This window comes from Capricornis sumatraensis, chromosome 6, assembly GCF_032405125.1.
Source record: "Capricornis sumatraensis isolate serow.1 chromosome 6, serow.2, whole genome shotgun sequence".
Taxonomy (NCBI): domain Eukaryota; kingdom Metazoa; phylum Chordata; class Mammalia; order Artiodactyla; family Bovidae; genus Capricornis; species Capricornis sumatraensis.
In genome coordinates, this window is record NC_091074.1 from 69,963,554 (window position 1) to 69,986,763 (window position 23,210).

At 51.8% G+C, this 23,210-nt stretch overlaps 1 protein-coding gene across 1 annotated transcript in view; it reads right to left on the minus strand.

Moving 5' to 3' along the window:
* SHB (SH2 domain containing adaptor protein B) overlaps positions 1-23,210 on the minus strand; it is a 133,837-nt gene that overhangs the window by 24,339 nt on the left and 86,288 nt on the right. Inside the window, exons 3-4 of the mRNA XM_068974367.1 lie at positions 22,325-22,540; positions 3,528-3,699 (exon numbers count right to left, since the gene is read on the minus strand). Of these exons, the coding sequence (XP_068830468.1) occupies positions 3,528-3,699; positions 22,325-22,540 (388 nt within the window). The remainder of the gene's footprint in view (positions 1-3,527; positions 3,700-22,324; positions 22,541-23,210) is intronic.

The window sequence follows — 23,210 nt, forward strand, 5'->3', positions numbered from 1 at the left end:
GGGGAAGTGAAGCAGGAGACAGGCGAGGAGGCTTCTGCAGGGGTCCAGACAGGAGGACCTGAGATGACAGGAATGGATGGAATCGGGATGTGTTTTGGATGGAAAACTGGCAGTTAGTAACGCACTAGATGCTGGTGTGACACCAACAAAGGAATCCAGATGATTTCAGGGCTGTGGCTTGAGCAATGTGGTAGATGTGATGCTGTTGGGGTGGGGTGGGGAAGGCGGGCAAACTGGGGAGGAGCGGGTGTCCAGGAGATCAGGAGTCCAGTTTTGAACGTGTTAAATTTAAGATGCCCATTCGTCAGCTAAGTGGAGATGCCAAGAAGGCAGCTGGCCGTAGGAGTTAGGAGTTCTGGGAGAGGTGTGGGTTGGGGATGCGAACTGGTGACTCACCACCAGCATCCTGAGGAGACTACCCAGGGAGGGCACGTAGCTGGAAACCGAGCCCTGGACAGAATAACCTTCGGGTCAGCTTGAGGTGAGCAGCCGGCGGGGGAGGCAGAGGAAAGCCGGGAGCAGAGAGCGTCTTAGAAGGAGGGAGCCGTCTAATGTGCTGGCTGCCACAGGGGTCAGAAGAGGTCAGCTGGTTACCCAGGCAGAAAAGGGAAGCAGATTGGGGTGGATGAGAGAATGGGAGGTAATGGGAGGGAGAGCGAATGCATTGACAGCTCTTTGGGGACTCTGTTCACCAAGGGGACAGCTACCTATTCACTGAGCACCTATTATGTGCCAGGCACCAATCTAGGCACTGGGCACGCAATGGTGACCCAGACAAGTTCCTGCCCTCATGGAGGTTACGTTCCCAACAAGGACTAGAGTCAGATGGGGATGTCTAGTCGAGATTTATTTATTCGTTTGTTTTAAGAAGTTCATAAAGAAGGCTGAGTGCCTAAGAATTGATGTTTTAGAACTGTGGTGCTGGAGAAGACTCTTGAAAGCCCCACGGAGAGCAAGGAGATCAAACCAGTCAATCCTAAAGGAAATCAAGCCTGAATATTCACTGGAAGGACTGATGCTGAAACTGAAGCTCCAAAACTTTGGCCACCTGATGCAAAGAGCTGACTCATTGGAAAAAACCCTGATGCTGGGAAAGATTGAGGGTAGGAGGAGGGGGTGACAGAGGATGAGATAGTTGGATGGCACTGATTCAGTGGACAGAGTTTGAGCAAGCTCCAGAAAATGGAAAGGGCAGGGAACCCTGGAGTGCTGCAGTCCACGGGGTCACAAAGAGTTGGACGTGACTGAGCGACTGAACACCACCAAGAAATTCATGACTAGGACGTGTTTATGTGCTGATGGTAATAATAATGCAGAATGGAGCGGGTGGTGGGCTGCCTCTAGGAGGCTGGGGAGCAGTCGCCCCTTAGTACCTGAGCAGCCTTTCCACTGTCCCAGGAGGGCCAGCGAGTAGTTTGGGTGCCTGGGCAGAAGTGTGACTACCCATCCCTGACAACCCTCTAAGACTGGGGCACCTGCTCAGTGTGCCCACCTCCCCTCTCCCCTGCACTCGGGTGGGGAGAAGTCGAAAATTGGAAGCGCATACTAAATTCTGAGGCAGTATCAGCCCGGGTGGGATATAGTGAACCTCTCGGGCTGGGTCCTGGGTCCTGGGTCCTCGGGCTCTGCTGGAAGTGGGATCTTACCTAAGCCCACCACCCTACCTCTTGGGTGATGAGGCAGGCCTCTAGCAGGCTGGAATAATCCCAGGGAGATGAGATGATGGGGAGGAAAAGCCAGCCACGACTCTGGATTTGGCTGAGGGCCTTTTGGGTGGGAACAGGAAAGGAAAGGCAGACCTGCCCTCACAGGGCTCATGAAGTCCATCCGGGTGTGGGCAGAGGGGAGGCTGGGCCGCTGAGCCCAGGCAGACCTGGGTCAGGATGCACGCTGAATAGCTCCCAGGCTTCTCTGGATTATATTTTGTTTGTTGATTAAGAAGCACACAGTCTGATCAGAAATAAGCAAAACCTGCCACCCAATCTGTGTGGCTGTGAGACGTAAGAGATTAACATGACACCTGCTGGGAGCCTCCCCCACCCCCTCCCCCACCCCCTCCCCCCATGTGCTCTGTGCAGCAGGCGCAGGGCTGTCACAAAGGAGGCTGCGGCACACGCTTAAAAAAGGGCACACGAGCACATGACATCATTCGGAAAACCCTGCACCCTGCTCAGCAAGGGAGCATTTCCTGTGAGGGATGCACTGCCGGCCGGGCGAGACCAGAATTCCCTGGGTGGAGACTAATATAATACATGATGCACTCGACGAGGTCTCACAAGGAACCTGCTGGGTGTCTGCTAATCTCCTGGCCTTACTGAGTGCCTACTCTGTGCCGGCCATGTGCTAAGGGTGAGGGAGAATTGCATACAAGAGGGAAGTGAGAGGAAGGTGTGGGGTCGAGTCACAGCATTCGTATCCTGCCTCAGCACTCTGAGCGAGGAGATCCTAGCCAAGGCTCCACATCTCTTGGGGTCCCGATTTTCTCATTTTGCAATAAGATGATAACCCCACTTATCCCACATTCACTTGTGAAGAGGGTGATGCCCCTGATGGTATGAGCATGGGATCCAGGATGTGCTTTGTTAAGTTCCTGGAGAAATTTACTCTAGGGCAGGTATGTGGAACAATTCACAGAGCGAGTGGCAATTTTGGGAGGTGGGATTTTATCCTGGAGGCCATGGGGAACCATGGAAGGTTTCAGAGCAGAGCAGGGACCCGAGACCCCAGCGGAGAAAGGAGACGACCATCTCGCTCAAGGGGATGGAGACAACACTGACCGGAGTGTTGCGGAGAAGCAGGGGGCAAGGGGCAGCAGGGATGGGACTTGGATGCTGATTAAAGCTGGGAACTCTCTGGGGGAAACCCAAATCAAGAGTGCCAAGGTCTTGCCCAACTAAGATCAAGCAGATGTGGGGCAAAAAGATCACTCCTGCTATAAATAAAGCTAATAGGCAGCAGGATTTAGCATGTGTATGTGTTGGTCAGTCGTGTCCGACTCTTTGTGACCCCATGGACTGTAGCCTGCCAGGCTCCTCTGTCCATGGAATTCTCCAGGCCAGAGTACTGGAGTGGGGAGCTATTCTCTTCACCAGGGGATCTTCCCAATCCAGGGATCGAACCCGGGTGCTGTATGGCAGGCAGATTCTTTACTATCTGAGCTTCCAGGGATGTGGGGCAAAAACATCACTCCTACTTTAAAATAAAGCTAATATGCAATCACGCAGGAGGGTTTAATATACATTTAGCTTTTTAAAAGCTCACTTGCTGCATGATGAAACTAGAAAGGAGGATACAGAAGGAAGGAGAAAGCCATGTGGATGATCTCACTGTCCTTCCTACTAGCCATCCGAAGGCGGGCAGGTGACACGGAGGATGGAGAGGAAGCATAGGGCCAGGAATCAGGAGAGGTGTGCTTTAACCCCGACCGGGCAGACTCGGCCGTGGCCGTGGCCTTGGCCTTCTGTGAGCGTCGACAGTGACTCCGCGAACTGGCCGCTGAGACTGAGCTCTGCTCCCTGAGGACTCACATTTGCTTCTCCAGTGGCACAGCAGGGTCCACTCTCTCTCCCAGGATCCCACAGAACTCAGGGCTCCCATGTTTGATGGGCTTGAAGCCTCCTCCGGGAGCTCGAAGCTGGCGCCGCCGGTCCCGGGAAGGCGAGGGGGATGACTGCCGCTTCTCACTGCCATTAAACTGGGCTGTGGGGGAGAGAGAAAGAGCACGGTTACCCAGTTACCCAGAGCTCAGCCCAACAAGTTACTGGCGGCACATACTGGGGCCAGGAAATCAGCATGGTTGGTTGATGATTTATAATCTGCAGGCAGAAGAGCTCCAGGCAATGAACAAACATAGCTCAAAAGTTGTGGGCTTTCCAAACCAGGATGTGAGGTGCCATCACAATCAGATGGTGCAATCGAGGGGCTGGTTGAATCTCCAGAGGACACTGAACTCAGCCTTATCCCCAAAGGAACCCTCCCGCAACCTCCATCAAAGAGGACATGGTACTCCCAGTGGGGGCTCTGCTCCCTAGACAGTTATCAGGGGCAAAGTTTTTCTTTATTTTGTGCCAAAAACCTGCCTCCAAGTGGCTCCTCTCCTCCTCCATTCTCCTACCCTCCCCCGAGCCCAGGGCTGCACTGGCCACATCTGCCCCCTTTCTCCTGGGACAGCCAGAGAGTTCCAGTCGAGGGGTGTGTTGCATCACAGCCGTCTGTTCCTCTATACTCACCCCACCGCGTGGGCCCTCCACACAGCCAGCCCCGTCCTGGATTAGCCCCCAGGTGAGGCTGGAGCAGTGCCCACCACAGTGGGATGAGCCCTACAATGTGCCTTCCTTCCAGCCCTGGACCTGCAGGAGCATCCTTCACCCATGGGCTGGGGAGGTACCTTTGGAGGGCAGGACCCTGGAGACACCCCACAAAGAGTGGAAAATACTGAGCTCAAACTGGAGTTCCCAGGACATCCCTGGTGGTCCAGTGGTTAAGAATTCACCTTCCAGTACAGGGGATGCAGGTTTGATCCCTAGGTAGGGAACTAAGTTTCCCACATTCCTCGGGGCAACTAAGCCTGCATTCTGCAACTACTGAGCCCATGTACTCTGGAGCCCTTGTGCCACAATGAAAGATCCTGCAGGCCGCAACTAAATACATAAGTATTTTAAAAACAAACAAAATTGGAGTTGCCAGAAGTGTTGGCAGAGACCAGTAGTCCACCTGCAAGTCATGTCTCTGGGCTTCCGGTTGCCTCATCTGAAAACTAGGGATGACGACTGTACCCAACTCGTGGGACTGTTGTGAGGAGTCTGCCAGGGGGTTGACAGCTGTCTCGGCAGAGCGCCTGGCGTGCTCGGTAAATGCTATTATAAAGGTTTGCCTTCGTTACTCTGATCATGCCTACTCAATGTGGACACGTACTAAGTACTTCACAGAAGCCTCCGAACTGCCCTGAGTCCCACTCTGAAGTTGGCCATGACCAGCTGTGCACCTTGGCTAAGCCACTCCACTTCTCCGAAGCCCTATTTCTTATCATACCGACTGCTGTGGGAATCAGATGAGGGACTACAGTTGATTGGCCCAGCATATACTAAGTGCTGAGTAAACTGGGCCAAGGCCTGAGGAACCATGTACCACGTCCAGCTACAGGCCCACAGACACACAATGGTAGAAATCTCCCCAGCCCTAGCCAGCAAGCACGGATGTGGCGAGCCATCCTCTGACCCCAGATACACAGCAATCAACCTCATGCTCACAGAAGGTGGTGGGAAACTCCTGCCCTGACAGTGGTGATGTGTGGTCTATGGACCACCGAGGATGGTGAATGAACTCGTGCGTCTCAGCTATGGAGCCAGATCATCCATCAGGGTGGTGGAGCATTTCCATCCCTCTGAGACAGGCTTCTCTAATAATCACTACAGAAAACAGCAGGGAGCGGGGTTCCTGCCAACGGAAGGCTTGAGACAGGTTGGACCCACGTGTCTGGTCACTCTCATGACTGCAGCAGGGTCTGGCAGGCTCTCCCTTCTAGCCTTTCGTCCACGTGGGCCAGGCATGGTTCGCGGTTGGGGAAACAGCACTGAGCAAAACAGAAATCCCCACTTCAGGAGTTCAGGGTCTGAGAGACAACAAGTAAAGTAAGTCAGATCCACAGCACACCAGCTGGGGCTAAGTGCTCTGGAGAAAAGGAAAGCAGGACAAGGCAGGCCTCTCAAAGGACAGCATCTGAATAAATGCCTGGAGGAAGGGGGGCGAGCAGCGTGGACGTCTGGGGGAAGGACATTCTGGGGAGAAGGAAGAACAGATTGAAGGCCCTTGACTTTAGGAACGGGCTGAGGGTGACTGAGAAACAACACAGCCCAGGGCAACCGGAGTGGATTGAATTGGGTGGGATTTGAGGCCCAGGGGAGTGGGAGGGAGCAGGGCCGCGTGGCTGGGGGTTTTGTGGACCCTGGGAAGGACTTTGGTTTTATTCTGAGAGAAATGAAGAGCAATTCTGACTTCTGATGGGGAAAGCTTTCGACCTGGTACTCTTTAACAGGACTGCTGGGCTGAAAAGGGACGGAGGATGTGGGTCTATGGGAACTCTCGATAATTTCATCTCAGTTTTGCTGTGAACCTAAGACTACTCTTAAAAAACCAAAAGTTTGTTAATTAAAAAGAGAGAGAGAGTGAGATGGACGAGGCAAGCTCCTGTAGGACGGGCTGGCATTGGAGAGGTGGATGGAAGTGACTGAGAATCGGACTTGTGTATGTCTTCAGGATGGAGGGAGAGACAGAGGGTCAAAGTCACTACCGGCTTTCAGCCTGAGCATTGGAGGACAGGGCTGGCAAGTCCAGGTGAAGAAGGCTCACAGAAAACCCTAAGCTCCGTGAGAACACACGACAGAGGCCAAGCCCCAACCTCCAGACACCCACAGCCTATGATGCCAGGACTGGGGCAGAGTGAAGACCCTCCTGGGGGCTCCCTGCCCTCTTCTCTGGCTACAGTTCTGTCCTGTGTCCAGCCACGGGGACAGACAGCCAGGTGGCAATGACCTCAAGGCCCTTCTAGGGGACAGGTCCTGGCGTTGAATGTCTGAGAAACAAACATCCTCCACCATCTGGCTGATGAGCTGAGCTTTCACAGTGGTGATAAAAGGGTGATGTTCAGAGCAGGGGGCCCCCACACATATGTCCTTTCCCTGGCTTCCCAGCAGCCCAGATCCCCAGTCAGAGCTCGCAGGGAACCACACCAGCCCTCAGGGCAACCAATCAAATGGGGTACATGTCCTGGGAGGGGGTGTCAGGGAGAGGTGAAGCAGGTTCTGACCTGAGCCATCTAGCTTGCAAAGCCCTGGATGGGTGACGTTGGGCAGGGGCAAGCACTGGGATCAGGTAGACAGGTGAGGGCCTGCTCACCTTTCTAAAGAGCTGGGACTTGATGCTATGTGTGGGTTGAATCAAGGAATGCCATCCTTCAGACTGGGCCTTAAAGACCTCTCTGACTGCTGATGGAGAGAGGGTTTAAGGGTGACCCTGGAGGCAGAGAGGTAGGGAAGGTGATGGAGGCTGAATCCCTCAGTGATGACAGGGATATGGGAGGTGCCTCCAACAGGACTTGACTACTTGCAGGGCAAGTCAGGGGAAGACTCCTGTGCAATACTGCACTGTAACGGAGATCAGGGCACAGTGGGAGGTGGGGTCAGGGAGAACGGGACCAGTGTGCACTTTCCCATGCAGCCTCCCGTCTGCTAACTTTCTGGTTTTGGGGAATGGAGAGAATGGAGACAGGACAGTGCAGCAGGCCTCTGGCCCAAGTGGTGACTGGTGCCCCAGGGGTAGCAGAGTCGGGGTGTGGGAAGGGGTAGGTGGGAGACAAGGTTCTAGACTTAGTTCTGCCCCAGGCAGATAAGAGTGAGAGACCAGATGAACTGTAAGGCAATTTCACCTCAGACAATCTGGGTGCTCCACTGGCTAAATCGGAATCTGGGAATTTCTGCCAGTATAAAATCCTACTGCACACCTCCCGGCCCAGAAGGTGAGAAGAGAGGCATGGAGCATGCAACACGATCATGGAAGGCACGCAGGTTCTCAAGACCAACCACCTGGCAACCTACCTAGTCTCAGGTCTCACCATGCCACCTTCCAGGCTGTGTTCTTTGTGTGAATCATCAGGACTCTTGCCTTTCTCCTCATCCACCTGACTGACTCCACTTGTTCCTTAGGAGTCACCTCTTCCAGGAAGCCCTCCCTGGCTTCACCCTCTTCCCAGATTCACCTTGATCTCAGCCTCAGTTCAGTTCAGTCACTCAGTTGTGTCTGACTCTTTGTGACCCCATGGACTGCAGCATGCCAGGCTTCCCTATCTATCACCAACTCCTGGAGCTTACTCAAACTCATGTCTGTCGAGTCAGTGATGCCATCCAACCATCTCATCCTCTATCGACCCCTTCTCTGGCCTTCAATTTTTCCCAGCATCAGGGTCTTTTCCAATGAGTCAGTTCTTTACATCAGGTGGCCAAAGTATTGGAGCTTCAGCTTCAGCATCAGTGCTTCCAACGAATGTTCAGGACTGATTTCCTTTAGGATCAACTGGTTGGATCTCCTTGCAGTACAAGAGACTCTGAAGAGTCTTTTCCAACACCACAATTCAAAAGCATCAATTCTTCGGGTGCTCAGCTTTCTTTATAGTCCAACTCTCACATCCATACATGACTACTGGAAAAACCATAGCTTTGACTAGATGGACGTTTGTTGGCAAAGTAATGTCTCTGATTTTTAATATGCTGTCTAGGTTGGTCATAGTTTTTCTTCCAAGGAAAAAGTGTCTTTTAATTTCACGTCTGCAGTGATTTTGGAGCCCAAGAAACTGAAGTCTCTCACTGCTTCCATTGTTTTCCCATCTATTTGCCATAAAGTGATGGGATCGAATGCCACGATCTTAGTTTTCTGATCTCAGCCTATGGTATCCTAATGGCCAGTTTCTTTGTTTGGCTCCCCATGAGCCCCTCAAGAGCAGAGGCTACACCATATTTGCCCCCATTCCCCCATCCTTAGTACATGACCACAACATAATAGGTGCTCAAAGAATGACTAAATGAAGAAACTTAATGAGCTGCTGTTTCATTTTACTGGGGGAAAATATCAGTTTTCAAACCAGATAAATTGGATAAAACCTAATAATGTTCCAGTCAACACTGCAATTCCCCACTGAATTAATTTATACATTCGCTTGCAAGCTTAATAATATAGGCATATATTTTAGAGGGAACAGGTGGTGATGAATGACAGGCTTAATTAGGCAAATCATTCCACCTAAAATAAGAATATACAAACTCCAAGTGCAGTGATTCAGCAGCACAAGGGAAAAAAAAAAATGTTAAGAACAAAAGCTCCAAACACAACTGTTTTCATTCCTTCTAATTAAGTTTCTCTTTAATCTGCAATTTTAAAAGGCAATTCTTTTAATTTAGTGATTTTCTGTAAAAGATAATGGAAGACACAGCCCTCAAAAGAATATCTGCATTTAGAGAAAAAACATACCATCCCTGCGAGTTGTTAGAATGACAGTATCTAATTAATTCCACCTATAGGCAATTACAAACAGAAGTCAGGGTTCTGCTGGAGGGAGGGGAGACAGGCAGGCAGGGCCAGGCCTCTGGAGCACTTCATCTTTGGTGCGATGACGGGACCAGAGCCCTGGTGGCAGTCAGAGAGGTGGTCCAGTTAGCGGCTCCACCAGCCTCTGTCTCCAAGGCAGGTGCGGTGACCCTTCGCGATGCCCTAAATGTTCTTCCACAGCTCTGATCTGATGAGATCCTTAAGACCCAGCTCAGATCTCCTGGGAGGCCTTTCCTCCATCCAGGTTAGCCTTTGCTGTTGCTGGTCCCCTTCCTACTTGTATTATAGATTTCATATCAATTAGGCCTGAAGTTGGGTCAGTGTTAACAAGCACCCATGCTAGCTCTAACCCTCAGGACAACCCTGCCACCCTGTGAGTGAAGGGAGGGGGTTACCATCTGGATCTCAGAGCTAAGTGACAGGGCCGGCCAGGCAGGCATTGCATCTCCTTTATTTAGTCTTTGCAATGACCACCGACCGTATGATGTCTAGAAGCTGCCAAGGTCTGGCACAAAACCCTGTCTTCCACAAAACCTCCCCATCCCGCCTTCTGAGAACTCCCCTCCTCCAGTATAGCTCACAGCACTCCACCCTTCTCTTATATGTAGCTCAGCAAGCCCCCAGCCACTCCTCCCCTGACAGCCCATGGGGTTCTCTGGGGGACAGTACCTAGGACTTATTTTCCTCTCCAATATCTTGTCAGCCCCTAAACTGACTACAGTGCTTGGCATAGAGGAGGTGCTTAGTAAATGTTTGCTTAGATGAAATAAATGTGTTCCTTGTAGATCTGGCTCCTTCCTGTTTATCATTCAGGGCTAGCCAAAGAGATCAGGTTCCCAAATTCCCATAAGCCTCTAAAGCACAGCTCTCTGGGTCCAGAAACCCTTGCCAGCTCCTAGGTCCCCAGGACAGGAAAGGACAGAGAACTCACTCTGGTGCTTGACGCCCTCGGTGACTTGGTGACAACCCTTCTGGGTTCCACACCCACCCCTCGGCTCCAGTCACAAAGAATAGCTGGTCTCCCATCCCTCATCTCCCTGCTTCCAGGCCTCTGCTCCGCTGTGTCTGCCCTGGAGAATCCCTTTCTTCACTATCAATGGGTGCAAAAATCCTAGCCATTTTTCAAAGTTCAGCTTTCATGCTGCCTCCTGGGGGTAACTTTGGTCAAGACCACCCAAGGTGGAAGGCTTCCCAGGTGGCGCTAGTGGTAAAGAACCTGCCTGCCAATGAAGGAGACAAAAGCAACATGGGTTGGATCCCTGGGTGGGGAAGATCCCCTGGAGGAGGGCATGGCAACCCACTCCAGCATTCTTGCCTGGAGAATCCCATGGACAGAGGAGCCTGGTGGGCTACAGTCCATGGGGTCACAAAGAGTCAGACACAACTGAAGCAACTTACACGTACACAGGGCCCAGAAGAAAGGACTTCCTTCCTCCCTTCCGGAACCCCGCCTCCCCTGTCTACGGCATTGTCTGACCCCACCGCAGTCCACAGGATAGTGCAGGGTACACTGGTGTCTTCTCAGAACCAGGTGGAGATGAGGCCTCATGCCTTAGCCTCTCCTGGAGTTCTCTGTGCCTGACACACAGTCCATGGGCTGCAACAAGGCCAGACAACAGAACTGCAGCGGCTCAGCTTCGTGGAGAGGGTATGGACTCTGGAGTTAGGAAGAGCCAGGTTTGAATCTTGCCTCTGCCACTACTGTGTGACTTTGGGTAAGTTTTTAAACCTCTCTGAGCCTTAGCTGCCACTTCTATAAAACAGGGCTGACAAGGCCTAAACCATAAAAGATTATGGAGGTGATTAGTAAGAGAGGACATACCAAAGTCCAGGCAGGGCCCCTGTACATGGTGGTCCCTTCTCCCCATGGCCACATCCATGCTCAGAGCAGCTCCTTTTCATTTACTTAGGAGGATTAAGTGCCTTGTATCAGAAACCACCTTCTCCAGCCTGAGCTGAAATTCCTAAGACTCCAAGAAGACAAGACATATTCTGTTTTTTTCAAAGCTGAATTCTCAGTGCCTAGGATAGTGCCTGATGTCAGTGCTTAGACTCTATTGAGTGAATGAATCTCCACCCAAATTAATGGTCAGCAGGTCCAAAAAAAAAACCTCATTCATCAATCAAGAAAGGAAACTTAGGAGCTGGACTCCCCCTTCAAATCATTTTAAAATAGTTTTGAAAAATGACTTGACCTTTACTGAGTGCTTCCTGTTCACAGGTGGGCATATGTGAGGACCCAATGTGACATTCTCTGACACAACAAACTGAGGAGGTTGGTGGGACTTTATGTTTTTATGAGTGGGGCCTGGACCGGGCAAGTAGACTGCCCAGCAGAGGAGCAGGCCGTCACGCCAGGCAGGGGGCCCCAGTCCCCTGCCCTTGACCCTCTGCTTTGGGATGAAAGCCTGGGCAGCCTCCCCTCACCTAGGGGTGCTCTAGGAGTGCCTTTCTCTAGGCCAGGCAGGGAGAGAAGACTTGACAGTCTGCCAAACATCCCTGAGTCCTCCGCGCTGACCACGAGTATGGATGTTGGCCCCTAAGGATGGTTCATAGGGAATTGGAAGGAAGTGAAGGGGACCTAGGGCCTTGGGTCCCCAGGTGGGGCCTGTGGATCAGTGGCTGCATCTTTCTGGCTGGCCTCCAGCCTCCCCAGTTCTCCAGCACAGGACAGAGTCCCTTACGCAGGGGCAACAAGGATTACAGAACTGAAAACAAAACCCTGTGCACAGAGCTTTCAGGTGCTGAAGAGGCCTTTTAAGGCCCCATGTGGATGAGGCGGGAACAAATATGGGGCTGACAGGAGGGGCTTGCAGTGTTCCAGGTCTGGTGTTTGTTCATGGACATCCTATTACTTTGAAAACACAAGGGCAGAGAGACCAGAACGAAGGTGCCCACAGCACCCTTTCCGCACAGTCTAGGGTGCTGATTCCTGCACACTGCTGGCCTTGACTCTGGCCGGTTTTTGGTAGAGGGGACAGGTGTGGAGTGGGGAGGGCAGGGGTGGAGAGGCATATAAGGGGCTGCAGCCCAGGTAGTCATGAGCCCCCAAGAGGGGGCAAGGAGGGAGACTGTGCACTGATTTGGGAGGGGGGCCCCCATGACCCAGAGTCTATGGAAGCTTTCATGACAATGCGCAAGCACTCCTACTTGACTGAAACTCTGTTCCCAACAATGGTACTCTGCTGCTTCAACTTTCTAAACATGCCTTCTGCATCATCTCGCTTGTTCCTCATAGACAACCATTAGAATTTCCACTTTACAGGTGGAGAAACCAAGGCCCAGAGAGGTGAAGCCCCCTTCTCCCCTGCAGTTCAAGAGCAGGCCTCATTCTCTCCTCTCCCCAGGGAGTGAAGGCTGTACCTGCAGATAGGTTTTAAGACAATGGGCAGCTCAGCACATGTTTGGCTGGCTCTTTTAGGATCACCAACAACAGGCCTCTGTGTTCCCCTCACAGGCACACGCAGGCCCCAGGACACCATGCTGCCATATCTCAAGGGCAGTCCCTGAGAACAGAAGTTCCTCATTATAAGAGGGGGTAGTGGTGACTTCCAGAGAAGCAGGGCACGGGGAAGCCTGTGAAGTGGGCGCCTAGAGGCCGCCTGGGCTCTAGGAATGCCATCTGGGTTCCAGGAATGCTGTCCATGCATGTACACCCAAGCCTGGACTGGGGAAGGAGGGGCTGGCATGAGTGAGCATGCCTTTATCCTCCTAGTCTGCACCCCAAAAGGGAAACATGGATGTGGCTGCCTGGTGCAAAGACCCCACCCCGAGGGCTGCTGCTTGGCTGCAGGAAAAGTAGGGATAAATCCTGATGAAAATGATAAAATGACCTAAATGCAGAGGCCTTTACAGCTGCCAAAGCAAGCCATCTCCACCATCATAACTCATTTTAGAAATGAGAAATGACCAGCTGCGAAAGGGACTGTCCCATGTCGACAGCTAGACTTGAACTTGAACCCATATCTTCTGAATCCCAGGGGCCTCTAACAAGTTCAGCACAAATCCTATCTACAGTGCAACAAGTTCTCAAAAACAGTAGTGATGATAAAGATACCAAAAGCCAGCATCCACTGAACACTCACTGTGCCCCCGACTTCTGGCACCGATTCCAATTACCACCTGGTTTTACAGATGAGGAAACAGGCCGTTTGACCCAGGTCACCCTGCTAGCAAGTGACAGCCCAGGGGTTTAAATCTAGACCCTGCAGCTCTGCTAGCTCTGGGCTGGGCTCCTGTCAGATGGAGAATGCCCACTCAGATCTAATGCAGTGTGTCTCCCAACACTTTCACCTGCAGATACCCACAGACACTTAGAATCAGTCCTAGGGCCTGGGAGAGGGACTTCCCTCATCCACAAGCCTCAGAGGATGTGCAGGAAGCAGGCTGGGCACTTGTAGAAATGAGTCTTCCCTCCCAGGAAGCCCCAAACCTCACCCAGCTGCTCATTGTTTCTGCTGCGGCCCATGCATAGGTGGAATTACAGGAGAGGAATGACAGGATGGGACAGGTGCCTGGCTCTCAGGGCCCTGCTTGTCACCTACTGGCACACAGTCTCCCCACCCACAACCTGGCAGGCAGATTCATGGGCCAGTCCTCAAACATCCAGGGACACGCTCTCGGCTTCTAGTTCAGACCAATGGCAGCAACCGCAGCCATCGCCAGCCACTCACAAACGCCCCTCTTCCTCATTTGAAGAGAAGACAGGTGTACAGCTTGAAAAAGTGATGTGAAAACATACCATCTCTGTGTGAGCAGGCTATGTGATACCCCTCAAGAGAACTTGGGGTTGGTTTTCCTGAGACCTAATTTACTCAATAATTTAATAAATACTTGCGTGTTCATTACATGCCAGGCACTGATCGAAGGTGGGGACCTAGGTGTCAACAAGGCCTGCTGAGTCTCTGACCTCACAGAACTTAAAACCTCTATCCACACGAAGACCTCTGTCTTGTCTCATTCTACTAAACCTTTGGGATTTTTTCCACACAGGAAACAAAGGCACTTGAAGAAGAAACATTTCTATCAACATAATTAGCAGGCAAGCCAAAGCTAAGAAACACCAGTGTTTTTCTTTTCTTTTTTTTTTAAGGTTACTAAATGAATTCATTCATATGTCAAACAGAAAAACCAACTGGAAAAACCTGTCCCTCAGTAACATATCAGCCAAAGGAAGCAAGTGATCCCAGTTCTCTTGTTTAAACCCTCCCCCTCCTCTCTGCAGACCTGCTGTTCACACGTGTTAAACATTAATTACAACTGTTACTCATTACATAGCAAAAAGCTCGGAGTACCAACACAATTGTTAATTTCCTCCCAGGCCCAAGGCATTCTGGGAAGCTGAGCAGGGGGCAGGAAGCATGCTGGAGCCCCACTGGGGCCAATGGTGAGGAGGTGGCACGCGCAGGGTGCAGGTGATGGTGGCAGATTCCCCGTGGACTCTTCTGCCGAGGCTGAGCCTGTTTATTCTAAGCACACGGGCATGAGTCACAGGCTTGGTGGGAATAGCGAGCCTGGAGCAGGCGCTGACGCACTCAGTGTCAGCACCACCACCTTCAGAGCACTTGCGTTTCATGGTGACAAGTTGCCAGCTCAGTACGGAGTGGGCGCAGCGGCTTCTGCCTTAAGAAAAGCCACCTTGTAAAGTAATTAGCCTCCAATTAAAATAAATAAATTTATATTAAAAAAAAGAAAAGAAAAGCCACCTTACCCCAGCACAGGTAAAGGGAAGGTTCAGACCTGCCCGAGCCATACTCACAATGTCAGTGCAGCAGTGGGGAGAGCACCTGACTCGACTTCATCAGCTGTGTGACTGTGGACAGGCTGCTCACCATTTCTGAGCCCGAGTGGTGCCATCTGTGTGATGGCAGTGAAACCACCTCATCCCTTGCAGGACTTCATAGGGTCAACCCACGCCAGCCTCATAACTGGGCCTCACTGTCTATTAACTTCCTGCCCCTCCTCCATCACCCCCTTACCTTCATGGGATTATCTTAAATTAGCCAACTGAGCTGGCTCAGGGACGACTCACAGATGTTTAGGAAATAGACATACCTGGGACCTCACTTTACCCTTCCTCTGCCCTTTGAGCCTCACTTGATGAGGCTGGGAAAATGTCAAAACTCAAGACGGTGCCTGCCAAAGGGGTGACCAACACAGCAATAGCACCCCTTCAGCTGACAGTGACAAGGGAGTATCTGGCTGTTCCAGAATAAACCAATGCACATCCACAGGGGATGTGGGGGGAGCACAGAGGGGCCCCAGCCCAAACTAGGACGGGGGTGGGGAAGGGAGTCATGTCAAGGGAGGCTTCCTGGAGGAGGTGGCACTGACACCCCCGAGCCAAGCTGTGATACCCCTTCCCTACCTCCTCCCTGGCCCCAGCACCTAACATATAGTAAGTACCGGGAATGCTGTAGGTTCGCAAAGTGGGGTCCCCAGATCAGCAGCCTCAGCAACACCTGGGATCCTGTTTGAGATGCAGATTCTCCAGCCTCATCCCTGGAACCTACTGAATCAGGAGCTCTGGGGGTGGGACCCTGTAATCTGTTTGACGCTTCTTGCAGGCGACTCTGCCACATGCTCTGAGCAAACCAACCAACAAACAAACATGTCACAGGTAGAATCGAGAGGGGTTTGGGGGAGATTGGCAGTGGAGACCCTCTCACACCTGGGGACCAGTGGCCTGGTCCTCGGGAGGGACTGAATAAAGGATGGAAGAACTGGGTGGTTCATGGTGAGAACTGTTGCTGGAATCGAGATGGGAGCATCTCCTACAGAAGTATTGTTTTCCACACTATCCATACCTCTCATTGCCTGCAGTAACTGGGAATGAATTTCATAAACGGGCCCTCTGTGCCCCCAAAGTAGCTTTTTATGCAGTACTGTTTTAATATATAAAATTAAATTTTATTGAATACAGCAAGCCTTCCCTGAGCACCAGTAACCATTCTCTCAGGCATGACCCTTTAGAGTTTATGAAGTCTTTTTTCAGTCTTCTCCCTTGATCACCACAGAGATCCAGTGTGATACAGTCTGTGACAATCCCTGTTTTACAGACAGGAAAACTGAAGCTCAGGAGGCTGAGAGCCTGAGACCCCACAGCTGGTGAGTGGTGGGGCTAGTGTGTGCACTTGGGCTTGTCTGATGCCAACTACTACCCAGTGGCACCTGACACCAAGACACTGTGCTGAGCTTTCAAGGGCAGAGAAAGTGGCCGAGGAGCTTAGTAAGGAAGACAGATAAGTACTCAAAATAAGTATATTCAGCATTGAGTCATGTCTGTCTACTCTTTTCGCTAGAAGGCAGGCCCATTGCTGGCTGAACCCAGGACACTGCTTTAAAAGTAACTTCAATGGGGACAAATCAACAAAATGACTTTGTTTCTCTGAAAAATCTTTTTTTTTTTTAATTTGACCATGCCAGGTCTTAGTTGTAGTACGTGGATCTTTGATTTTCATTGCGGCATGCAAAATCCTTAGTTGTGGCATATGGGATCTAGTTCCCTGACCAGGGATCAAACTTGGGCTTCCTGAATTGGGAGCAGGAAGTTTTACCCACTGGACCACCATGGTAGTCCCTCTCTGAAATATCACCTTCACCCACTCTCTTGCTGCCCGGCACCTTTAGTAAGCACTCTGATCACTTGCTTCTTCTCGGAGGCAACTGCAATCATTAAAAACATAGCTTTTAACTCAACCCACTGAATTAAAAAGAAATGTTGATCCATCCTCTGTGTACGGCCCAACTGGCTCTGCCATGAGGTCTCCAGCAGTTCCTGTTCCTTCCCTGGGCCTCAGTTTCCTTGGCTGGACAAGAAGGAGTGGGATGCCATGGTGCAGGGACCCCTCCCTGTGCAGAGCAGGGGCAGAGCATGACCAACCCATGGGATGGCTCTGGTCATCCCTGTGCAGTCACGAAACTTCCAGAACTTGGGCTGCCATAGGCTCCTCAGCTGGAACCATTTCGAGTGGAAACCTACACCCCAGGCACATATCCTACTCACTGTAGACACAAGGAGAAATTGGTGTCATTGCTAACAAGGTCTATCTAGTCAAAGCTATGGTTTCCAGTAGTCATAAACGAATGTGAGAGTTGGACCATTAAAGAAAGCTGAGCGCTGAAGAATTGATGCTTTTGAACTCTGGTGTTGGAGAGACTCTTGAGAGTCCCTTGGACAGCAAGGAGATCCAACCAGTCCATTCTAAAGGAAATCAGTCCTGAATATTCATTGGAAGGACTGATGCTGAAGCTGAAACTCCAAAACTTTGGCCACCTGATGCGAAGAACTGACTCAGTTGAAAAAACCCTGATGCTGGGAAAGATTGAAGGTGGGAGGAGAAGGGGATGACAGAGGATGAGATGGTTGGATGGCATCACCAACTTGATGGACAAGAGTTTGAGCAAACTCCAGGAGATGGTGAAGGACAGGGAAGCCTGGTGTGCTGCAGTCCGTGGGGGTGGAAAGAGTGGGACACAACTGAGCAACTGAACAACAACCCAGGGGCTCTGGGAGGGCGAGGGCTCCAGCACGTTACATGCAGTATCTTGGGTAGTGCCAGGGAATTGAGACATCAACAGGGTAAGGGCTTGGGTTCTAAGTAGGACTTAATAGGTTCAAATTCTGGCTCTGCAGCTGACTAGCTATAGGATCCTGGGCAACTGTTTCTTCTCTTTGGACTTCAATTTCTGTATCTGTAAAAGGACAAAACTAAGATCCCAGGAGGCGGCTGGGAGGATGAAATGAGATAATGCATGCTAAAGAGTTCTGCAAATACCAGCACTACCAGTACAGTGTTCTGTAAGCCTCACCAGGACTCTCTGCAGCAGACACATTTCCCCAGAGAGAGCACAGGGGCCCCAGGAGAGGTTCTATCCCGGTCCTTCCAGTGGCCCCCAGAGATGTGGAGACTCCACATCCACGCCCCTCCCGCCCCCCGAGCCCAAGTCTGCTTCTCTAGGTCACCCACCCAGTCTTCAGCTGCCTCCCCGTGTGGCCACCTCCTGGGTAGGCTCTGTCCAACTTACAAAGCCCAGGGGCTGGTCAGACCCTCTGCACCAAGCTGTGCCACCCGAGACAGCATGGAATCACTCAGGGTACTTCTCTTGCCCCACACTGGGCAGGGGGCTGCATCAGTGAGGGGGTGGACCTGCTGCCTATGAAGTCTCTCGGGGGGTGAGTCAAAGCAGCGTGGGGAACCGAGTCCAGCCAGCTCTGAAGGCAGGGGGCCGACAGCCTGATTGTAAAACTGATAAGGCATCCGTTTTGGGGGTTGGGATGAACTCAGTCCAGGCATGTGTGCTGAGACTCCACTGCTGGGTGCGTGGGGGTGGGTATCCTGGCTGAGGCTATCAGCAGCTTCCCATAGGGAGGGCAGGCAGGAAACCTCCTTCACCTGCTACAGAACTCTGAGAGAAGGAAAGAATATCATTCCCAGGAAGTGAGGACCACCTCACACCCTGCAATAGCTGTTTTCACGACAACCAGGAAGTGATAATCGAGCCTTCCCGAAAGGCTGCATTGGTTGAGAAGGCCACCTTCTGTGGGGAATGCCGGAGCACCCCTTACAAAAGCCTCCTTTCATGAATGCAGTGCAGGACAGCACTGTGAAGGGCAGAAAGCATTTTTGCTTCATAGACTGAATCACAGAGATAGTTCAGAGGGCTCCCCTTCCCCCAGCTTCCAGCCAGCATGCTGGGGTCCTGATGAAATGAAGCATAGAAGGAGCCTTGGAAGTGGGGGGTTGCAGGCCAACCTCCCACCACAGGGCAAAGCCCTCCTGATACCAATGCTGCCTCACTCAAGCTTCTGCTGGCCAATCTCAGTGACAGGAAGCTCATGATACACTTTCAGGTGTACCACTCACCGGGACTGTATATCCCTATGGCTCCTCCTTGGTAGGCCCACCTCTGCCCTTTGGGGGTCCCCACACCATACACCTTTGGAAATCTAAAAACACTGCCCAGGTTCCTTCATGTGAGCTAAATAGGCAGAATCAGAATATAAAGGATGGAAAGAGATGATGACAGTTTTGCCCAGTGGATTTTTAGCCCAGCTGCAGATCCTGTCCCCAGGCTCCCGTGGCCCATCACAGCATCCAAGGGCCCAGGGAACTGGGCAGGGCACTTCAAACAGGTGTTGTGAAAACGAGGACGAGGCCCAGCTCAGCACTGCCTTGCTCCCTGACACCATCAATGACGTGTTAAAGCACCTGCTGCACACTCTACTCATTCAGGCAGGAGGTGGGAGCCACCTTTGTTCCTGAGCAGCCACCCTTCCTGGTTTACAAACGGGGCTCTGGCAGCACTTCAGCAACCCAATTGAGCTGTTTCCACTCATTCTGGTTACCTGAGAGGTGGTGCATCCACCTCACTCCACCTGCACTTTGGGCTAGGAAACAGGAGGGTGCTCCTCACCTGACAATTTCCGTCCAGATGTGGGGAGGGGATTTGGTCAAAGACTCAAGACTGGTGCTCACAGCATCCCTCCAGCCAAGGGAAACTACTTCCTTATATGCGCCAGAAATCAGAACTGAGCCAAAAGCTTCTTGGAGAAAGCACAATCAGTATCCAGGGCTTCCCTGGGGGCTCAGCAGTAAAGAATCTACCTGCAGTGCAGGAGAACTGGGTTTGATCCCTGGGTTGGGAAGATCCCCTGGAGCAGGGCATGGCAACCCACTCCAGTATTCTTGCCTAGAGAATCCCATGGACAGAGGAGCCTGGTGGGCTACAGTCCATGGGATTGCAAAGAGTCGGACACGACTGAGTGCCTTAGCACACACCCATAATGAGTATCCACTCCAGAGCAGGACACACAGTTGATGAGGTAAGTGACTTGATGAGACACAAGTGGGACAGGATTCTGCGTCTGCCTCCTAACAGCAGCCTAAGAAGTTGACCTACAATGACACATGTGACAGCAACTCAGCAACAGAAAACCAAATCCAGAATGGAGACCTGTGGCTCAGAAACTTATGTGGGGACCAGTCCTATGTGAGACCTTGTGATCCTTTGTGAAATGTATAGTAGTTCTAAAACCAGCTTTGGGCAGAATTGGGCAAGTTCTGGCCTGAGAGCCTTCTGAAGAGATGATGTCGTGAGGGGTAAGTGCTTTTCATTTTAACAAGCCTGAGAACCCCCTGGGGGTCTTTAAAACTTATTGACTCTGCAGGTCTGGGGGCTTCCTTCATGACTCAGATGGTAAAGAATGTGCCTCCAATGCAGGAGACCCAGGTTTGATCCCTGGGTTGGGAGGGCCCCCTGGAGAAGCGAATGGCTACCCACTGCAGTATTCTTTCCTGGAGAATCCCATGGACAGAGGAGCCTGGCAGGCTACAGTCCAAGAGGTTGCAAAGAGTCAGACATGACTGAGCAACTCACACTTTCACTTTCTGCAGGTCTGGTCTGGGGCCCGAGACTCTGCGTTTCTCACCAGTTCCCAGGTGATGTGATGCTGCTGGTCCAGGGACCACATTTCGAGCAGTAAAGCATCAGACTAGACCAGAACATCAAAGGTAACATGACCTGCAAGGTGGTCAGTCCAGGAGAGGGTGAGATGCCACACCTGCCTGCAGTGTCATCTCTTGCCAAGGCCTCTTGGGGTCTAGAACAGTTGTCACACGAAACGTTTGGCCCTTTAATCAAACTGGTGTTTGCGAAGAGCCACCTCTGGAACAGCATCGGTCCCATTCTAGCTTCTCCCACACCCAGGATCAACCATGCCAGGGGACAGTCCTTGGCTTTCACTGTACCGAGGGTAGGAACGGCTGTGAAATGCACTGGGGAGATGTGAGGTGACCAAGGACCTCTCAGTTACCCAATTACTCTTAGCCCCGGCTCTTGGCTGGCACACACCGCCTGCCAGAAGGGCCCAGCACCTACAGCACTGACTCTATATGGTGAAAGAACTGCCCCACCAGGGCCACGAGCAGGAAGCTCTGCAGGCCTAGAGAGGCAGCAAGGAAGCCCGTGGGACGTGTGGATGTGCCAGGAGGACTCACAGTGGTGGCAAAGAAGTGCAGGACTTTCCCAGATAGGACACAGCTGGGAAGGGCGCTTAGCAGAAGGCAGAGACTGCACAGAGTGCTGCATCCAGGGAACTGAGACATACATGCTAGAGTAGTCAGAACCTCAACTGAGGGAATCAAGACAAGCCCTGGATACTGATTGTGCTTTCTCCAAGAAGCTTTTGGCTCAGTTCTGATTTCTGGGGCATAGAAGGGAGGGCGGAGGAGCCTGATTTCTGGGGCCACATCTGGAGGGCAGAGGCTTCACTTCTGAACCCCAGAAAGGGAGGAAGGGTCTAATTGTGCTTGAAAATGGGAGATTCTAAACAAAATGAATGTTAAAAATAAAAACTCTTCCTTTATGACCTTCAGTGTGATAAGAGTTAGTCACCCTATGTTTCTCTGTTCATATGCCAAAACTCTTAGAAGCATAGAAATTTTTTTGCATCTGACTTTCCCCTCTTAACATTAAACATAAGCATTTCCAGAGGCTGCTATACATAATAAACTCTTTGTCAACGTCACTTTTTAGTGGCTGCTCAATATTCCATTTAATCAATGGCCAATGCCAAACATCCAGGTCATTCCCCATCTCTCATCATGCCTTTTTCTGTGCTTTCGATCATAAGTTTAGATCCTAAGGACTGAGTTTAGGATCAAAGGGTGTGAACATAGCTGAAGACAGGGAACACATATGGCACACTGCTTTTCAGAAGGCTGTGGAAGCAGAGAGGCACCTGAGCCATTCAAGGGGCTCCGGGCCAGGGGCGGGTGAGGTCAGCCCCGGAGGTCAGGACGTGCCCACAGCCTGTGCTCTGTGAACAGGCTTGTGCTGAATGAAGCTGGGACAGGAAATGCAGTGGCCCTGGATGCATGCAGGCCGTCATAGCTGCATGACAGGATGGAGTCACTGGGATCCACGAGGCCCAATAGGAGCCTCTCTGCAGACTGATTTTCTTCTAGTTTTTAAAATTTCCTTCCAAAATCTTGGCTTCAGTGAACTCGAGCATTACCAACAGGACCAAGACAGAGTCAGACAATGAGATCGTCTGGGCTGTCTAGATCCTGGCCTCCAGGATCTTCCTCATCTTTGAAGGGCTCATCTGCACTAGAAACCCTGTGGCTTACCTGAGCAGGCAGGGACCTGTGCACTTACTTCCTTTACACAGGCGAGTGCCATGCAGGTGAGCAGCCGCCTCTGAGTGGGGCCGCTGGCTCCTTACCTGCCAGAGCGGGAATAGTGACCCGGTTCCACTCCCATGGCTGATCGTACTCGTCGGCGGGCCTGTCGTCATCCTGGGGCAGCTTGCTCTCCCGCAGCCGGGGGCTGATCGTGCTCTCTGAGTCTGAGTCCACGCTTTGGCCCTCGGGTTCATAAGGGGTGTCGTATAACTGGATGCCTTTGTGCTGCGACCGGACGCTCTCCTGCCTCTGAAATTCTGCAGTCGAAAAGGAAGGAAGCAGAGATGTATGTACGCACAGCATATGCCTCCTGACCTGGGACCTGCCGGATGATACCCATGGGAATTCAGAGCCGCCAGCCAGGGAGATGGGGACTGCACAGAACAGACCCCTCGTTGCGTTTAACTGCTGCCCTCCCCTCGAGGGCAGTGTCCATGGCTCAAGGCTTCCTCACAAAGATAGCAAGTTCTGGACCAAACAACAGAACCAGAACACTCCCTGTTACCATCCGCTATCTTCAAGGGCAGAGTCCAGACACTAGTGTGATGTCCTGGGTGTGTTCCAACACCAGCCCAGGACACGCAGAGCTCTCAGCAACCCCCCGCTTACAGATGGGGGGCGGGTGGTCTTCCCACTAGGGCAGCTCCCTGGTCTCTGGACTTATCATTCTCCATCTATAAGATGAGGAAAATGAAAGTGAAAGTTGCTCTGTCATGTCTGACTTTTTGAAACCCCATGGACTATACAGTTCATAGGATTCTCCAGGCCAGAATCCTGAAGTGGGTAGCATTTTCCTTCTCCAGGGGATGTTCCCGACCTAGGAAATGAACCAGGGTCTCCTGCATTGCATAGGCGGATTCTTTACCAGCTGAACTACCAGGGGTAAGATGAGGAGACTGGGTCAAACGACCCTCAAGTTTCCACACA